Below are 19,062 nucleotides of genomic sequence, written 5' to 3'. Positions count from 1 at the left end.
AGTCCTCGTCATGTATTTATTTATATAATCTCTCTCTCCTCCTCGATAAGGGGCTCTCTGAAGGCAAGAACCACGGATTAACCTTTATAGAACCCTCTGTTACTAGCACAGGGCATCAAGACCAAAAATTCTTCTACACCACTTCTGTCTTCTTAAATGTAGAAAGAGTTGAGGAAATGTTATAATCTAGTGCATCTCCCACACTTAACTACAAGGTCCTTTATCTACTTAAAAATCTCAATACATGAATGATGCAAAGATGGAGAACCGTAACCAGTAACAACAGGGAAGGCCCTGGGTCTGGAAGATTTCCTTCTACTGTTGCAGCTTCTGAACTAGGAAAGAGAATGGCTGAGGGAGAAAAAAAGCATATAAGTCACCTTTCTTAGAATTATGTTCGCAGAACTGTACTCTGGCATCATTCCCTCGTCTTAAACCAGGGGACAGAAGGAGCCCCATGAGACTTGATGCTGTGTTTTACCACAAGGATGGTAGGATCAAATTACAAAGTTTTCTCTAAAAGTAGCCTTTGGGGAAATTTCCTTCTCACTATGAGACCAAGTCTGCTTCTCCTGATGGAGAGATTCATTTTTATGTGATTCATATCGGTGATCATGCATCTCTCGTTACACTGGCCCCTAGGCTAGCTCACAGCCAGATTTCAGGCACACACGTAGGAAATGCGCAAGACCTTGGAGAAAGTATGCACTTTGTAAATCAATATACACTCTTCCTTTCCCTTTGTCCTATTTTCCACATCCTCTTAATTTAAAATTTTATCATACCATGTGGCACGTATTTATGTAGATATCCTAATCTCTCCTGGATTGAAGAGAGGTTTACTACACAACCTACCAAATATACAGACACTGAGGGGATGGCCCATATGGCCGTGGTCCCAGGATATATGTAGGACATAATAGTATTTAGGTTTGAAGTTTCAAAATGAGTGGGGTATGAGTTCCCCAAGTGAAAGCACTTTTAAATATCCAGGACTCTAAGATGGGCGATAAAATAACAGGAATGAGAGCAATTCATTGCTACAAGTTAGGAAAACACAACAAAGGAGAAGATTCTTGCTACAAGAACCTTCAGGCACAGGTATAAAACAACATAAAATACATGTAAACAAAATAAAACTACGTATGTATTTGAGAAAAGAGACTGGAAACACATACCTCGATTGCATTTTTCTAAGACTTTTCTCTGTTCAAGAACTTCTGAATTTAAAACATCTTTTTCTTGTTTAACTTTATTTACCTAAAAATGTGAGATTTTGAGGGGAGAAAACACCCAAAATTATAACATGACATATGGCGATGTGTGATACTCAAATTGCTATTCAACTTTCAAATGAAGTTACAATTTAAACCAGTAATTGGCTTCACTGTGTTAGGCTTTTATTAAAGCGCTTCTTACAGCCTCAATGGTGGCTCTTTAAGTTGGAATGTACATTTGGTAGAGAACCTATTTACATATTCCAAATGGCATTGGCATTGGTCCTTAAACATGGACGTGTTCTAGCTGCCCAATGTAAATAATTGATATTTTTAATGCAAAAATACAACCAAAGAATACCCAGAAAATACATGAATCATTCAGTCAGAGATCTAATACTCAATTTTGGTATTCATTTTAAACGTTGATGACATTTGGCTTAAGCAAAGCATACATGAATTTTTAAAATAAAAAATACTTTCAACTCTGAAGACTTTTGGCTTAAATAAAATACATATGAAAGTCTTCCCCCACCAAAGCTTAAATTTCTGAAATAATTTTTGGCATCTATCAATAGGGGAAGAGAATATCATAGGACAGTTAAAAAAAAAAAAAGAATAAAGCTACATGTTTCAGGATGGATAAATCTCAAATGCATTATGTTGAATAAAAAAAGTATGTACGTTTACATAGTTTAAAAATGCTCAGAATACTATGTACTGTAGTAAAAACATAAATACACGCATTGGAATGACGAAAACAAAGCTTTTGTGGTTTGTTTGGGGAAACAGGGCAGGCATTAAGGAAAAAGCAATTAGGGAGACAGACACAGGGTTTTCAACACTATGTTAATGTTTTACGTATTCAGTTAGATAGCAGGCATACAGATGTTCATTATTTTGTTTTTTATACTTTTCAGATGTCTGAAGTAGTCATAATAAAAATAGCTTCTGAAATCTTCCAATGACACCTCTAAATGGGAGGGGAGAGAATCATCAATAAATAATCATAACTGAGGAATAGAGTGCATCAAAATATGTTTCTTATCTCTCTCCTGTGGTTACACTCAAGAAACAAATTAAGATAATGGTCCTCAAAAGGACTCTGAATCCATCAGCACTTCCAAATAGTCTATGAACTGATTTCTTTTAGTGTAAACTATATTTTTGTTTTTGGTTTAAATTAGTAACTGGTATACACTTTCCAACAGGAATGCCATTTCCAAAATATCATCGCTCTTCTTCCCATTCATTATGATGTTTTGCTACAATAAGTAGAAGCAACTGGGGCCAGGAGGTTGGTGAACACTGCTTTCCAACCTTTTTCACACTATGTCCCTTCAGAAAATACTAATATGTGCCTGGGAACTGAGGTAACTGGATGAGGCAGCTCACTGAAGGGATCAATACCTTGGCATCCTTGTAAGCCATCTGAGGGATATCAAGGTGCTACAGCACTTGGGTTGGGAGGCTCTGGGCTACAGAATCTGAGAACCATTGACACAAGTTAAATGGAGATTGCAAAGGCAGCTCCTTGAAGCCTCATGTAAAGAAAGACAATTATGTACTCCTGCTCTGAAAGATAATTCAAAAGGAAAAAGAGAAAGATTCTCCAAATACCCACTTGAACCATTCTACCATCTATCATATGGGCCTGTGTTGGAGGTACACAGGGTGATAGTCTTTCTCAACTGAGCCAGCCATCCACTGGAGAAGAAAAAATCCTCTTCACCAGCAGCAATAAAGGGTATGACTTAAACTGCACATATCATTCTTACAAATTTGCTTCACATAGCGAAATATGAGGGACAAAAGGGAACACGTCAATGCTATTTTAGTGTTTCATTTATTAAGCTAGGTAGTGAGTATATGAATGTTCATGAGCGCATTATCTATACCTTATTGTATATCTGAAATAATGGGGAGAAGAGAAGATTAAAATTGGTACATAGTTCTCACATCAGAAATTAGCTTCCAACAGCAAGTTTTTAACTTAGCTAATGCCCAAACACCTTGAAACCACTAGAGGTCTTGCCTCTCAGGCCTAAGATACATACTTCTTCAATTACTTCTACGAGTTTGCTCTTGAGGTTTTCCAGTTCAATGGCTAATATCTTCTTTTCCTCCTGAACAGATACAATTTGATCTCGAAGTTCTGCATTTTTAAAGAAAAAATAAGGGGGAAAAAAACCCAATACAAAAACACTTACTTTTAAAAGAAGAAATCAATCTTGTCAAAAGAACTGAAAACGCTAGTGCACATGCAGCTTATAGTCAAGGTTATTTAACATTTAAAAGGAAAATGAAGAAGCAAAGGACAATGGAAATCTCACCTCTATGTCCCCCTACATAGCCACGGTTATCAATTATTTCATATCAGGCAATCTCACTATGTTAAATGTACCAGATCATGTTTTCTTTGCATTCTATCTAGAATACTATTTACATTTTAGAAGTAAAATTTTTTAGAAAACTATTTACATTTTAGAAGTAAAATTTTTTACCTTTTCATCAAAACAAGTTAAGGCTTTGTACTAATTTCTTTCTTATTTTATAATGGCCATGGGCTCTTATCACGATACAATATACACAAACAATTGGGCAGTTAATAATTTGGAGATTTTGATTTGAAGAGAAACATCCTGACTTGCTGTCAATTTATAGCCATTAAACATTATCTGAACTGACTCAAAATATAATCTATTTGAAAAATTCTAGTAATTTTCTCTCCAGAGTTGTGGGTGTTTTGTTTCTTAATTTACTTCATATTTCTTACTACTGGGATTTAATGAAAATATTAGCAACCAAGTGCAAAAGCTTCTGTGTTAGACTTAAGTTACTTCTACCACTCAAACGTTAAAAAAATATACATGGATTAGCAGAGGGCACTTAAACTTAGGGCCGAGCCTACGATTCTGCCACCTAGTTTTTAACTTAGTTTTTAATTCTTACCCTTCTCCAAGAATAAGAAACCTGATATATGGTTATTTATAAACTAAATCAAACTTGTACATGAACCCAACTTGAAAGAGTTCTCAGAGACTTATTTCAAAATCACTGTCTCCACTGGCTGGCTATGGAACAAGAAATCATACCGTTCGAGACCTAAAAGAAGGGAGAATTATGAAAACAAGGAAATCCTTCAAACTTCCCTTCCTTCCCAGTTTGGGGGAATAATAAGTTTAATATTATTATAATTTACATAATTATACTAATTATAACATATTACACAATATGTAGAGAAATATTATTTTGCCTTAGGTTAAGGGAGTGGAGAATCAGGTAAAGATGACTTTCTTTATCCTTTTTTCTTTAGACTTTCTTTATACTTCCAACTGAAGTTTTATCTACCAAACAAACTAATCAGTATTGCTTTTGACATGTGTGATAAGCCAAAATGCCCCAATAGTTATTTGAGACAAAAACTGCTTTTCTAATCTTTAATAACGTATATATATTTTTATGAATAAATTAATGTGTTTTTAATAGATGGATCATGTGATCTTGCCTTACAGCACTACTTGCTGACCAACAGTTGTTTAATACTGCATCTTGCTTATAGCTCACTGCCTGAATCAGACAGGAAGTTCTTTGAGGGCAGAGACTAAGCAATTTGGCGAGGAATCTTCCAGAGATTCTAGAGAACTAGACTAACAGAAGGTGTTAACTAAATATATTTTTATTCATTCTTTCCTTCTCTTAACAAAAATATCTTAAAACATAAGTCCACATTCTTAAGAAGTTTATACACTAACTGGCTGTTTCTGTCAAGACAATGCTTTCAAAAGTGCCTAATCCAAAACAAGAAAATAAATCATAAAGCACAAATGTTATACCCTATCATGACTCTCAACCAGGCTACTCCCTAGGACAATTTATGAGAATTTTTTCAAGGTAGGACTCAGGCATCAGTATTTTTTAAAGTTCTCATGTGATTCCAATCTGCAACCAGGATTGAGAAGCATTATGCTAATAGGAGACAAAAATATGCTCCCTAATTAGGCCAGGAGTCCTACCTTTGACTTGCTTCTGACACTGTACCGAGACACAAGTCTCAGCAGCACCGTCTGGCTCTGTAGTTGAATCTTCATCATCAATATTTATCTCTTCAGTTATTACACCTGGTCCCAGCTTGGCCATATATAACATGCTGATTCTTTTCAATGTTTTATTTTCTTTATTTAGCTAAGGCAAAATAGAACAATGGTTATTTTAACAGCAGTCAAATGAGTATCTTGGATTTTTAAACAATAGACAAATTAAGTGTATTTTTGTCTTACATATTCATCAACACTCACAGCAAGAAATAACAAGAAGAGTCATTAAATAAGGTTTTATTTACACTTGTTAATATTAAACTTACAACTTCAAGTAAGGCCTGATGCCTGGATTACAGCCAGCAGCATGTGAAAATGCTATTTACAACTGATAAGAAATTAAGAAGGATTAAGATAAAACATCAGCATAGATTAAATCAAGTTTCAACTTATTCACAGTCATTAATAGTCTTAATTAAGGTACTTCATTTCAAGCAAATACTTTTTTGGATGCTGTGCTGTAAGCACCTTTTAAATGTTTGTTTGCCCAGCATTCCCTCTTTTCTGGACACTGTCACTCTTCCTCATTGTTCCACGTAATTTCTATGGGAACAAGCCATGTTCCTCCTAAGCATACCCTATTCCTTTGGCCTCAGCTAATTAGTCTAGGGGTTAGGCACATGACCCAAGCTTGCTCAATCGAATCCCTTCTCTAGAAATTTGGAGGCTGGAACAAAGAGATGAGTTTCTTTCCCTGTGTCTGGATGTAGAGAAGCTGTTGGCAACCACATTCCACTACTGAATTGAGGGATAGAGGAAAGTAGCCTGTAGCAAAGCCAAAATGGAGCTGACAGTAGAGAGAGGCAGAGAAAAGCAATGGAGATAGGGTTTACCACAGGGTTTGAGTCCATTCCTGAAATGCTTCCAGCTCACAGATTCTATGGGATTCTCCAATAGCCTTTTCTTAACAAATTTCTACTTTTTTTCCTTTTCTTGAAGCTAGCTCAAGATGTGTTTCCACTAACTGTACACAGAGTTCTAATAACGCACAACAGAAGAAAGTTCAAGTTATGTTTCTATTACTCTATAAGAAGAGTTCTAATTCTTAGCAGAGGAAAAGGAATCATAATTCATTAATGTATTTGCTATTCTCTGACGCAGAAATGAGTTGGTTTTTAGTTACAGTTATCGACTACCATTACCTTCTTAGCTCATGTGTTTATGTGCATATAAATGTTAGTACAAAGCACACACGAAGACTAAACTTGGTCCAAAGTCCACAGAAGGAAGATATGGTTTTGCTTATGTTTTCTCTTCTCAAGACTAAAAAGCAAAAGGTCTTCCCTTAATTCAGTATGTGAAAGTATTTAGCAGATTGATTTCTCTAGGATAAAAGGTAAGATAGAGAAATGCAAACACATAACCTTTACTAAGGGCCACCGGCCATTATGACAAGTTATGAATGTAATAATTGACATTGGAAATAAATACAAATGGAAATATAATTCATGGTAAATCTATCTGCCCTTCCCTACTGCAAACTTTACACCAGAATAAGATGTTTAGTTTGGTATTTGTCTGGCTTTGGTCCTTTATCTGTGATCATAACCGGGACTCTTCAGGGCTTCTCTCAAGGAAAGCTCAACCCATTTCAATCTGGGAGATCTGATTCTTACCCCAATAACATGGAATCTAAATATATCCCAAGTAGCATGGTCTGGAGCACAAGAGGGTTCCCTGACCTCTCTGGGGCAATCAGGAAGAATCTCTCAGAAATGGCCATGAACCCTTCCATGGATTCTTCCTGGGAAGGCTGGCGAGCTCTAGGCAGGGAATCACAGTCCTTTATTCCCTGTCTCCAGCCCACAGCTCCAGATTCTAACTCCTATACTACATTAGAGGATCAGGGATAAGATATGAGGCCCATGATTTCCCAACCCCTCTTCCTTAAGATGGAAAATTTAAGTAAACACTGTTGTGGGTTCTTTGAAACATGAATGCTACAGTATGGCACTAGAAGCTCAAGGACCCTTCAATTCTCAAATGATGCCATCTTTTCTGAATGTGACAAGAAAATAATTTAAGAAAAAAGTGAAAAAACTCAAGACTTCATTTGTAATTCTGCCTCTAAATATTTAAATTAATAGTTTCTAACTCTGCACATTAGACTCTCTAGAGAGCTTTTAAAAATCCCAATGGACAGAGCCTTGCCAGATCAAAATCTCTGATAGTGGGGCACTGCATAGTACTTTTTCAGAGCTTTCCAGGTGAATCTAACGGACATCAATGCTAAGAATCACTGACATAAGAGTAATGCAATGCTGTGGTACACATTTCTATAAAATCAGTGTAGCAGAGTTAAGAACTCAGCTCTGCAATCAAATTCTGTCTCTGCCTCAAGAACTAACCTAACCTTTCAGTGTAGCAGTTTTCTCATCAGCAAACTAAGGATAAAAATAGTCTCTAGCCCATAATATGAAGATCAAATGAGACATTACATATAAAAGGTTTACGAAGATTAAATGAGATGTTATATAAAAGTGTTTAGTATAATGACTGACATATAGTAAAAGTTCAGTAAGTTAGCTACTAACAAAAGAGGTTTAGTTTGTGTGTTTAATTTTCCTTTGGAAACCATTTATTAGCTAGTTTTCTTCAACCAAGGTATTAGTCTATGCACTTTTTTCTTCCTCCAAGACACTCACGAGAAAAAGAAAATACTAATTTTTGCCACTGGTGCTTAATACATCCCTTCTCAGCCACTATCACAATAATACTTAATAAGCTGACAGTTAACAGTTCTCCCTCAAAAGAGTTTAACATCTCCATCAAACCGGCCACCAGACCCACCAGCTACTGTCTGGCTGTGACGCAACTACTCTATTTAACAAAGTTACAAACTCGGAAAAAAAGGGAGACAGAAAATTTCAAGTCTTCTCTGAGATACCATTTTCATATTTTGAAAGAAGAAATATAAGATTTATGTACGTGAGATCTTATGACCATACTAACTGAACATTTCTGAGAACTCTGCATTCACAAACCTTGGCTAATTGCAATTAATATTCAAGTTATAAGGTTAATGGCATGCTATTTGTTTTCTGGAACCCTCTAGGTCACAAGGCAAAAATAAATCTTTCATAACCCTACAGTGACAGAATCTTCTCCTACACTCAAATTTAAATAGCTCTTCTACTGGGCACAGTGTAATGAATACTTGAAGATGCAAAATAAGCAAGTTAAACAGACTTGGACCACACAATTTAAATAATTGGTCTATATTTATCAGTTTAACTTACACATTTTAGCAAAATATCTACACTGGCTTTTAAGAAAATTATGCAGTCAAATTACATCATAAGAATTAAACATTCCATTTGTCATTAATTTGAGAGCAGATTTAGGAAAGATTTAGAAGATTTAGAAAAAGAAGAATTAAATCACAAAGTTTGCTGCTCAGAAAATGTAGCCTACTTTAAAAGATGACAGCTGATACCTAAATCAGGACGTACGATTATCATTTATAACGAAGCCTCCAAACTTTGTATTCCAAACTACAGTATCTTCCACATCCAATAAACACATCTATTGTGTTTGTTTGAATAGGTTTTTTGGTTTGTTTTTTATTCCAAGCCCCATGAATTCAAATTGTATCCTCAAAAACAAACCAAATGTCCATTTTCAAAAAGGCTTCTTAAAGAATAGACAACTAACTGTATAAGTTAAGGATCCTACTGTCAAGACTAAATTGTAAAAATGACCTTGGAGGGCCAGCCCGGTGGCGCAGCAGTTAAGTTCGTACATTCTGCTTCAGTGGCCCTGGCCCGGGGTTCGCCGGTTTGGATCCTGGGTGCAGACATGGCACCGCTTGGCAAACCATGCTGCGGCAGGCATCCCACATATAAAGCAGAGGAAGAGGGGCACGGATGTTAGCTCAGGGCCAGTCTTCCTCAGCAAAAAGAGGAGGATTGGCAGCAGATGTTAGCTCAGGGCTAATCGTCCTCAAAAAGAAAAAACAAAAATGACCTTAGAGAATAATAACAAACTGGTTCATACCCAGGGATGGCTGTAACAGTCACTTGGCAGCTCTTTCAACATATACATGCCTGGGCCACACTCCTAGAGTCAGTGAGTCTGGGGTATTCTTAAAAAATCAACCCTGGTCAACTCTGAGATTTAGGAAAAGACATTGTAGCTCAGAGAGGTGACTACAAAGTCACCCATTAAATAAGTGTGTGTGGGGAGGGATGAAATAGTTTTTTTTTTTAAAGGAGGCCATATATGAACCACTGATTAAAGTGAATCATGAAAAAGGAAAAGTCCACCCCATTCTCACTCCAGTTCTAACTCTAATCTATCCTATCGTTTAAGATGAGACAATGGCAGTCCAGGAAACAGAACCAACTTGCCCAAAGTCACATATGCCCAAAATGACATAACCAGGACTAAAACCTGTATATGCTGCCTCCCAAACCATTGCTTTCCGTAACCTCTGGCAGTCCTGAGAGGTAGTCAGGATGTACCACAGCAACAGGAATAACTGTTAACAAAAAAAAAAAAAAAACTACAGAGACCATCCTTAGCCTTTATGAGGTTCAGAGCAGCTAGTATGTTCCATATATATTTTTTTCTTACTTGTTACAAAGAAGAAATAAAGGAAATGAAGAGAGAATTCACACAGTGTTATAAACCAGTGAACTTCAGCGAAGTGTAGCAGAGCAGAAATTATGTGAGAGCACTCATGTTATCGTTGTTTTTAAAGCAATGGCCTGTATTGCTATGTATTCTTCAGACAAATAACAGAAGAGAAGTTATATACACATAGTTATATTCTGAGTTAGGTTCTGACTGCATATTTTATGAATTCTAATGTAGTGTTGTTATGCAAACAATTAAGCAAATACCTCCAGCAAGCACACTGCTAATGCAGACAAATTAAATAGATAGATATATAGATAAATTGATTGATCTGTAGAATTTCAGTACATCCAAAGAAATACTCTGGAGTAGGTGAAGGGGGAGAGGGGAAAGAAACACACCGGAATTACTAATGAAATTTGGTTGAAATCGCTGTAATCCATTTTCTGATGAAGTGGTTCAGATGCATTTTACCCAATCCAAAATACATAAGACAGAGATAAAAACATTCTTTAATAATAATGTACTTCTGATGAGATAGAACATAGAAAATTACACTCTTGGTAGATTCATCAGCTAGAAGCAATCAGCAGAGCACTGGAGGTCACCCTTAGTATCCCTCACTTTGCTTTCACAAATAATCACCTGAAACGCGAGGCTTGAGGATGACTTTCTCATGTGATTCAAACATGAAACACTCACTGCTCTTTCATGTCACATCAGGTTAGTTTTAAACTTGGTTAGAATTTTAACCAAATAGATAGACATTTGGAACGTCCAGTTCAACAGACTACTCTGGGACCATTTTTTTACAGGCCAAAAGCTCAAATGCTGGAATACACATTCAAATGCTCCATTTACAATCAAAATAACCTTTGCATGAAGATGGACATTTACATAATCATATTCCAGGATTCTGAGACCTTACAACCCCTTCCTCATCACAGGAGTAGAAAACTGATTAGAAAACTAGAAAAGCAAAACAGGATAGAAAACACTGTTTAGAAAAGCAAGTTGAAATAATTCCTTTATTTGAATTGTCTCACCTTTGTTGCCAAAGCTTCAGCACTTTCTCGACAAGTCTTCTCTATTTCAAGATGGTTCTGCATAAAATTAACTTCCTCTATAACCATGTGAGAAACTAGGAATGAAGGAAAAAGAGTCTCAACATTCAAAGATTAGTCAGCTATTCCAGAAGCCCACACATCTTGTCCCATGATTAAGAATACTTCAATTCTTCAGCTAGCCAGGCCGTTAGCTATTATGGAAAAAAAGTGTTTAAGATGCTGCCCTGATAAATCTTAACTAATATGAATGTAGAAAGAAAAAAGATATAATTAAGAAGCTTTATTGCTATTACACACATTTTAAGAAAGTTATTTAGAATTTTTTAAGTGTCTGCTTTCTATGTAGTTGTGTACATAACCATAGACATGTCTACTAATCTAAACAAAAGAACTTCTCATAAATAAAATGTGGCAAACACGATTTCCTTTTATTAGCAGAATAAAACATATGGATCTAATAAGGAAAATTAGCTAATTGGAATTTTTTTCTTAAATCTTAAGTTGATCTCATAACTGGAATAACAATGTGGCAGCTTAGCTAAGGTAAGTATTACAATAGTAGTGACAAAATTTTTATTAATAAGTAACTAAGTGGTTACTGTTATTTAATAAATTCCAGGGCAGAAAAGTATAGCACCAAGATTTATGTACTATACAATGATGAAAATAGATGCTAATAAACTGCTGCTTGCATGACAGACTGTCAGGAAGATTAGAAGAAAAATAAAATTTTACTTGATATTTTACCAATGCCTGAAAAATAGTAATTTTGTGATTTTTTTTTGGTAGCTGGTTTATATAAATTGAGATTTAAAGGTACAAAGTAATTTAGAACTTGAATTATACTTTGAAGATCAAGTAAGAAAAACGCCAATTCCTTTCACCATATTTCTAGTTAAAAGAAAATTCTCAGAATTTCAGTCTTAACTGTAGACATGTATACTTATTGGCATTTGTTTGGCTTAAAAAAGAAAAATTAAGGACACCCAAATGTGAAACCCAACAAAGTTAGGCAAAAAGCACTGGGCTCACATAACACAAAGAGAGATTACTTTTGCTTCATTTAAGCTTAATTAACCTGCAATTATGATTAAACTCAGGGGAAAAAATTTCTCTCCAAATTAAATACAAAAATGTATTACTTCCTAAGTCTGTCCAAAGTTCTTATTATGTTAATATTCAAATTCATAAAGCAGCACTAAATGGCCAGAAACATCTCTAACCTTGACATTTTTTCAGGGGTAATAATCATCTGCAGCAAATGCAGGCCAACCAGAAACCACTTAACTAATTAGTAGTTGCAGTCACCGAGAAAAACAGGAATCAACACTGTTATTACAAGTGGCACATTTGAGTGGCATCTAATTATGACTTGATGAGCACGATACTTGCATTATCAACATTACTACTGCATCCCATCAGGGCCTAAAAGCTGCTGATGGCATTGACTTCGAGAAACTCCCACTCAATGGTACAGCAGCACCCAACAATCGGCTTGGCAGGGGCCCCCCTCACTAAATGACACGTTAAGCGTAATTACTGGTAGACATTGTAAATAAACAGGATTGGAAGTGAAAATTGTACCAAGTGCAGAAGACACAATCTGACACATTGGAAGTGGCAGCCTTAATTGAGAGTTTCTTTGACTGCTCAAGATCATTTCAACTGCATTTCTCAGAGGACAGTGATTATAACTGTGGAGACAGACGGCATAATGGTATCAGCACTGCTGACAGAGCAGTGAATTAAATTGTATCTGCTGTTGTGTGAGAGCCTTGATGAGAGGTACAGATGCCTTAGTGGTCTTATCATTATAACACAATGGTCATGTTGTCATCAACCTTTCTGGCTCCAATTGAAAAGAAATGATTGTGTGTTGAAGCTCTCCCCCCCCACACCCCCCCCCTTCTCCTCTTCTATCTCTTGTTCTGAATAGAACCAATTTTCAGAGAGCTATGAAATCACGCAATAGGTCCTAAAATGCAGCTGCTTGGCATACAAACGGGTCCCCATTAAACTGGAATCACACACAATATGTGTTTATGCCAGAAGAACAAATAGAAGCTGAACACAGGCCAAGTTTATTCACACACACAAAGCCTGTGTAGCTCTTCATCAATATAATTGCCTTTTATATTGTAGTTTAAATAATAGGCTCTATTATTTCCTTAAAATCCTAATATTCCTTGCATTTTATCACTATGTTTACAAGGTAGGTTCTTCAAAAATGTGAAGGAAAGAGAAAAGAAACCTATACAATTTTTACAACATCAAATATTACTTTGAATTTTTAGCCTTAACTACTTGACATCTTCTGCCACAATCTGGTATTTCCACAATCATAACAAAAACATAAACACTCTGCATTTTTCACAGGAATTTGACTTTTTATTCAATAACATTCTTGCTCATGGAAGAGTAAGAAAAATCATTCCACAGTAGTAAGGTTTAGGCCTAGCAAAAAGAAAAAAAAACAGAAAGAAACACTTATTTTCTAAACATTTTGTAAAAAGCTGCCCTGTGATTTAACTTGATAAATTAGCTTAGCTAGGGAGCACTAGCCCACATTTTCTCCAATTCTGATACGGTATACTCCACCAGGTAGGGCTGTTATTCCTTCCTCTAAGAGGGAACAGTAGAAATTTAAAATTGTGCTTTAATTTTTAGTTTAAAAAGTTATCCCAATGGTAAATTGGTAGGATAGAAACCTACTTACCAACTTCTTAGGTTCAAAAGGGAAGAAGATATTTCAAAGGGCATTTATATCTTTAAAAAGATAAAACCCCATTTCCTAAACCAAAAGTCAGGTCACATGACATTAAATAGCAATTTTTTTAATAAATTTATTTGTACCTTTCAAAGGATAAATGTTTTTAAAACTTTTAGCTGTTCATTTAACAATTTGCCTTAAGGTCCTGAATTGGAGTTTGTCTCATAATATCCACAATCTGTGACCATTACACCTCAAACATCTATAATTTGGATGACATGAAGGTTTAAAAAAGAAAAAAGTGAACTTTAAATAAAGTGACCCTGTTACTGCAGTTACGTTAAACATAAAAAAAGAATCCTAGTATTTTAGAAACACATACTGAAATATTTACAAATAAAATGATATGATGACGGGAAATAGTTTCAAAATAATCTGAGGTCAGTGAGAGTAGGTGTATGGATGTAGAGATGAAAGAAGATTGGCCATGAATTGACAGTTGTTGAAGTTGTATGATGAGTACATGAGGGTTCATTATACCATTTTCTCCTTTTTATATAAGCTTGAAATTATGCAAAATAAAAGTTTTTTTAGTGACTCTGAGAACTCAGAAGTATAACCTAAAAGTACATCAATCATTGCTTCTATCAGTCTAGTTGAATTAGCAAAGTTTGTCTCTCCTCTTCTATGAGCCCAAAATGCTCTTACATATTTGCCATCATAGAATACATCACCTGTAGGGTAACTGGGGATTTTTCCACTTGTTTTTGTCTTCTACTAACTGTGAGCATTAGAACAGGGATTTTGTTTTATTAATGTCTGACTCTCTTTTACCTAGCACAATGCTATGTACAAAGTAGGTACTCATGTTTGTGTCTGCTTGCCTGACTGGAAAAACAGATCAGATCTAAGTTCATCTGTGAACACCCTTTTACAAGGATGCTCTCTGTAGTACAAAATTGCTAGGAAACAACCACCATCACCATTTATTGAGCTAACTATGTGTCCAGGCTTGTGCTAAACCTTTTCCATGTGTTCTTGCATAAATCCTCACAATTATCCTAGGGGGTAGGTATTATTACAGCAAATTTATATTTGAGAACACTGAGTCCTAGAGAAGTTAAGTAACATATGCCAAATTACAGAGTTCTAACTGGTAAAGCCCAGCCAAATCTATTTCTAGGGGACTCCAATTTTCTATGTTCCTTTCTAATTCATCATATCTAAAGGTGACACCACAAACGATGTTGCTTCCTGAGCAAAACTCCTCTCCATGCAGCCAACTCTCAGCTATATTTAGATGCAGGATGTCTCGTGATGAACACACCATAAGTTCTTCTGCAACATCAGATTACTTAGAAAGGTTTTCAAGTAGTAAGAAAACAGCCACGAAAGCTGGCAGGTATGCAGGAAAATAGGAGTGCCCTAAACCAGAGCAAAGGATCTAACGGTGTGGCCTGAAGGACATGAAAAGACTTTCTTTACTTCTACTTTCAGAGGATTCTGCCTTTCTAGGGAACGTGGCTTTGCTATGCACTGGTGTTCTTTGTGTAGAAACTAGGAAAAAGGCTCAGAGGAGCTGGCAGAGGGCCAAGAATGGCATGGAAATATGGACAAAAACCATCCAGGAAAAGCATGCTAAGCTAGGGAGAGTGGAGCCCTCTGGCCTAACAACGCTTGTCCTGAGCCTCGGTCAGCTGCTCTTCCTACACTTTGAGAACTAGGCCCAGTAGGGAAACATTACAGGGAGGCAGATTTCAATTGAGCACCAAAAGAAACTTTCCCTTAGAGCTGTCCAAACGCAGAGACTGGTGCCTGGAAACTAATTCACTGAAGGTAAATGATAAGAACTTTTAATACTGAACAGCAGGCAAGCACTGGATAGTGTAGTAAATGGGATGGTGGTGGCAGCAACTAACATTTATTGAGCACTTACTATAATGCCTGGCACCGAATTCAGCACCTTTGACATGGATTATTTCATTAAATCCTCAAACAGGCAAGAAGGCGGGATCATTTTTCCCCATTTTACTAATGTAGAAATTGCTCAGGGCTACATGGATTCACATCAAGTGGTGCTTTTCACTGGTGATAAGATACTGCCTCATTCCCTTCCAAATCTTAAATTCCACCCTCTGTTCAAAAGTTGTGAACCATTTATCTCAGATACAATTTTTTAACAAATACTTTAAGTTTTCTTAGTCCCCATTTTCTGTTCCTTTGAGACTGAGTCAAGTTAGCACTTTGTTTTCCTGCCATCCAAACTTTAAATTAATTAAGCAGACTTAGTAAAGAAAAAATTAAATGAATACAACAATAAAGATTGTTGTACTAACATTTCAACCGATTCTTTCACGCTTTGAGTTGCTCATAAGGAAAAATGTAAATTTTTAAAACTATCAAAGGTATTTAGAGGAAGAGACAAAAAAAGAGAAAAGAGAAATGGTAAATGAAAGCAGAGTTTAAATTTTGCTCTAAAGATGGGTAAATTTGGGGAGAACTTGCTTCCATTTTTGCATAACGCAAGAGGCAAAATACCTACTACCTACCTGGACTAAAACACTTAATGCTAAGTCCAACCATAAAAACTTGAACTAATTCCACTGCACACAGCATGCAATCCATTATCAATAATTAATTCAAGCACATTAATTGGTAACAATGCCAATGGTATAACTCTTTCAGATGTGACCTGGTGTCAGCACAAGTGTAAGAACATTCTATTAATCCTGCATTAGAGGAGGAGAAAAGTCCTACACAAATGCAATTCATACATTCACAAATAAGAGATATTTCTATCATAGCATTTTGGCCTCCAAAAATACATAATATCAACAATACTCCCTTTAGATTTTCTTTGTTACAGCTAGATGCTGAAAAGAAACTAACTATTGAAATTTAACTACAATGCTGCATTTTTATGGCTGTTTTATCTTCAATGAGAATAACATGTTTTGTTGTGTAGTTACCAAGTCACCACTTTATGATATAATCAAACAGCCTGGCTGATAAAGCATCTGCAGGACATGGAGAAAGGCTCTGCTTCCAAGGGGGAGAGTCACTTTCCCTGCTAAGGTCTGGCCCTTTTCCCATGACATATTTCCATCTCATCCTTCCAGATGATCAGACATTACCTCTCTAAGGGGATGAAGTAATAACAGATTTACATCAAATAAAAAAATAACATAGCAAAAATTCAGAAGAAGAGTATTACAGCTTTGTGGGAATATAACTTTCTTTGGTGAGAGGGCTATTTTAAACATTCAAACTCTTAAAAATGGGTAAATTCTGTGAACTTAGAATTCCTTTTCTATGAATTAACCTAAGGAACTAAGAAGACCACTATAAAGATACATGTATAAGATTACTTGCCGTGGCATTATTTACAACAACCAAAAACCAGAAACAATTCACCTATCACTGGAAATGTTTAAATAAATTGTGGTACTATCATATAACAGAATACTACAGACAATTAAAACTGATATAGATCTCTACAGACATGCAAAGGTAACCATAATATACTGTTTACTGAAAAAAGCAGGCCATAAGATTGAATGCAAAGTCTGACTGTACTTTTCTGTAGATACATACATTGCACAGATAGAAGACCAGGAAGGAAAGATTATAAAATACTAACTTTGGCTTTTCTCAAAGAGTCAAGATAACAAGTAATTTTTGTTCTCCTTTAACTGTTCTGCATAGTAAAATTCTTTATAACAAGTAAAAACTATCTTTTATAATAACATACTCATAAAACAGTAATGCTCATTTCATTTCTTTAAAAATCGCAGTAATGCCAGGGCATTTTTGGGGCAAATGGGAAGATAATTCTTGCTCTCTGGATTGGATGCCCAATGTATCAGCAGCTAAACATAGGGTACATGTCTACTCACACAATCTCAAAACAATTATGTGTCTTATAATAATTCCACTGAAATGCTTACATACTTTTCTGAAATTCCTCCAGTTTTTTAACAGCTTCATCTCGTTCTTGCCTAATTTTGTCACACTGAAATGACAGAAAAAGGAAACGTTAAATTTGTATCATAAACTTTAAGTTTAGAAAGGCAAGAAAGAGCAAACTAATAGACAACAGCAATTTTACGAAAAGAAAACAAAAATTTTAAACCTTAAAAAAGCATTAACGATCACAAGGTATTTGTACCATTTGTATCCAGCCAATTTTCTCGGACCCTCTAAGATAATGAGTCACCTTTACTGCTCATTAGCTCCTCAGTAACGGACCAATTTAACATCCTTGAGTTAAAACGCATTCATTCTTTAAGAGAATATGTGTGCCTCTTTTTAAGTAGGTATTTTGCTAATACAGTGAACACCCCACTCATTCGAAAGTCAGATACCCTGAAAACCAGGTAGTTTCAACTATCCAGAACACTGGTGCACAACTGGAAGTGACCATGAGATGAAGACAGCCTGCTGCCACAGGCCCCATGCACTCTCTCACTCCAGAAAAAGATCATCCCATGTCCCTAGAAGTGAGAATAGGAGAAGGTAGCATATTAAAAGGATATAAGGTAAAATATTCCACAATCAGCATGTATCATGGACATAAACTGATTTTTAATTTTAAAAGGTAGGAGGACTCACTGAAAAGACTTTTAGGATGTGAGACCACAAAAGGCAAAAATAACTATTAAAGCATGAGGACCTTTTAAGGCATCTAGTATAGAAACAAGTATCTATTATATTAACAGGCCCTGAAGGTATTAACAAATTTTTCTTTTTTCTTGAGGAAGATTAGCCCTGAGCTAACAGATGCCGCCAATCCTCCTCTTTTTTGTTAAGGAAGACTGGTCCTGAGCTAACATCCATGCCCACCTTCCTCTACTTTATATGTGGGATGCCTGCCACAGCATGGCTTGACAAGCAGTGCTAGGTCTGCACCAGGGATCTGAACTGGCAAACCCCAGGCTGCTGAAGCGAAACGTGCGAACTTAACCACTGCGCCACCAGGCCAGCACCATTAATGAATTTTTTAAAAACCTAATGTTCATTATGAGGACTGAATTCAATTTACCCTGAATTTCACAAAACAGGTAAGTATAAGACATTTTAGAAAGATTTTCACCAAAAAAGTCTAAAAGTTTAAAAAGTCACTTCATCTATTAGAGTGATGATTAAAATTTTAATTTTGTGGGAATAGTATAATGTAATAATAAGAGGACCATATGAACAAAGCACAACTTTAAGTTATATTTGAGTCCCAGTATGCTAGATAAATATATTGGTATTTCATGCCTTTGGAGATGCTTAATTTCAAATATCAGTGGCTAAAACATTATTATTCCACTGATAATTTGGAAAATCCAAACTAAAAGTGAGATATTCTCATCTAATAGATGGGCAAAAACTGAAAAAGTCTGACACCA

The 19,062-nt window shown here is 35.8% G+C and overlaps 1 protein-coding gene across 7 annotated transcripts in view; it reads right to left on the bottom strand.

The window, feature by feature from the left end:
* Nucleotides 1–19,062, bottom strand: part of SHTN1 (shootin 1) — a 99,972-nt gene that overhangs the window by 55,292 nt on the left and 25,618 nt on the right. For all 7 annotated transcript variants that reach the window (XR_011436439.1, XR_011436442.1, XR_011436441.1 and 4 more), the window contains 5 exons: nt 17,621–17,681; nt 10,939–11,033; nt 5,234–5,402; nt 3,275–3,372; nt 1,179–1,260 (listed from right to left, as the gene is read on the bottom strand). Coding sequence is in view for 3 of the 7 variants with exons in the window: in XM_005602205.4 (XP_005602262.1) it covers nt 1,179–1,260; nt 3,275–3,372; nt 5,234–5,402; nt 10,939–11,033; nt 17,621–17,681 (505 nt within the window). In the remaining 4 variants the exon portion in view is untranslated. The remainder of the gene's footprint in view (nt 1–1,178; nt 1,261–3,274; nt 3,373–5,233; nt 5,403–10,938; nt 11,034–17,620; nt 17,682–19,062) is intronic.

This window comes from Equus caballus, chromosome 1 (assembly GCF_041296265.1).
Source record: "Equus caballus isolate H_3958 breed thoroughbred chromosome 1, TB-T2T, whole genome shotgun sequence".
Lineage (NCBI taxonomy): Eukaryota > Metazoa > Chordata > Mammalia > Perissodactyla > Equidae > Equus > Equus caballus.
Note: the sequence above shows the minus strand (reverse complement) of the source record. Positions and strands in the feature narration are given on the sequence as shown.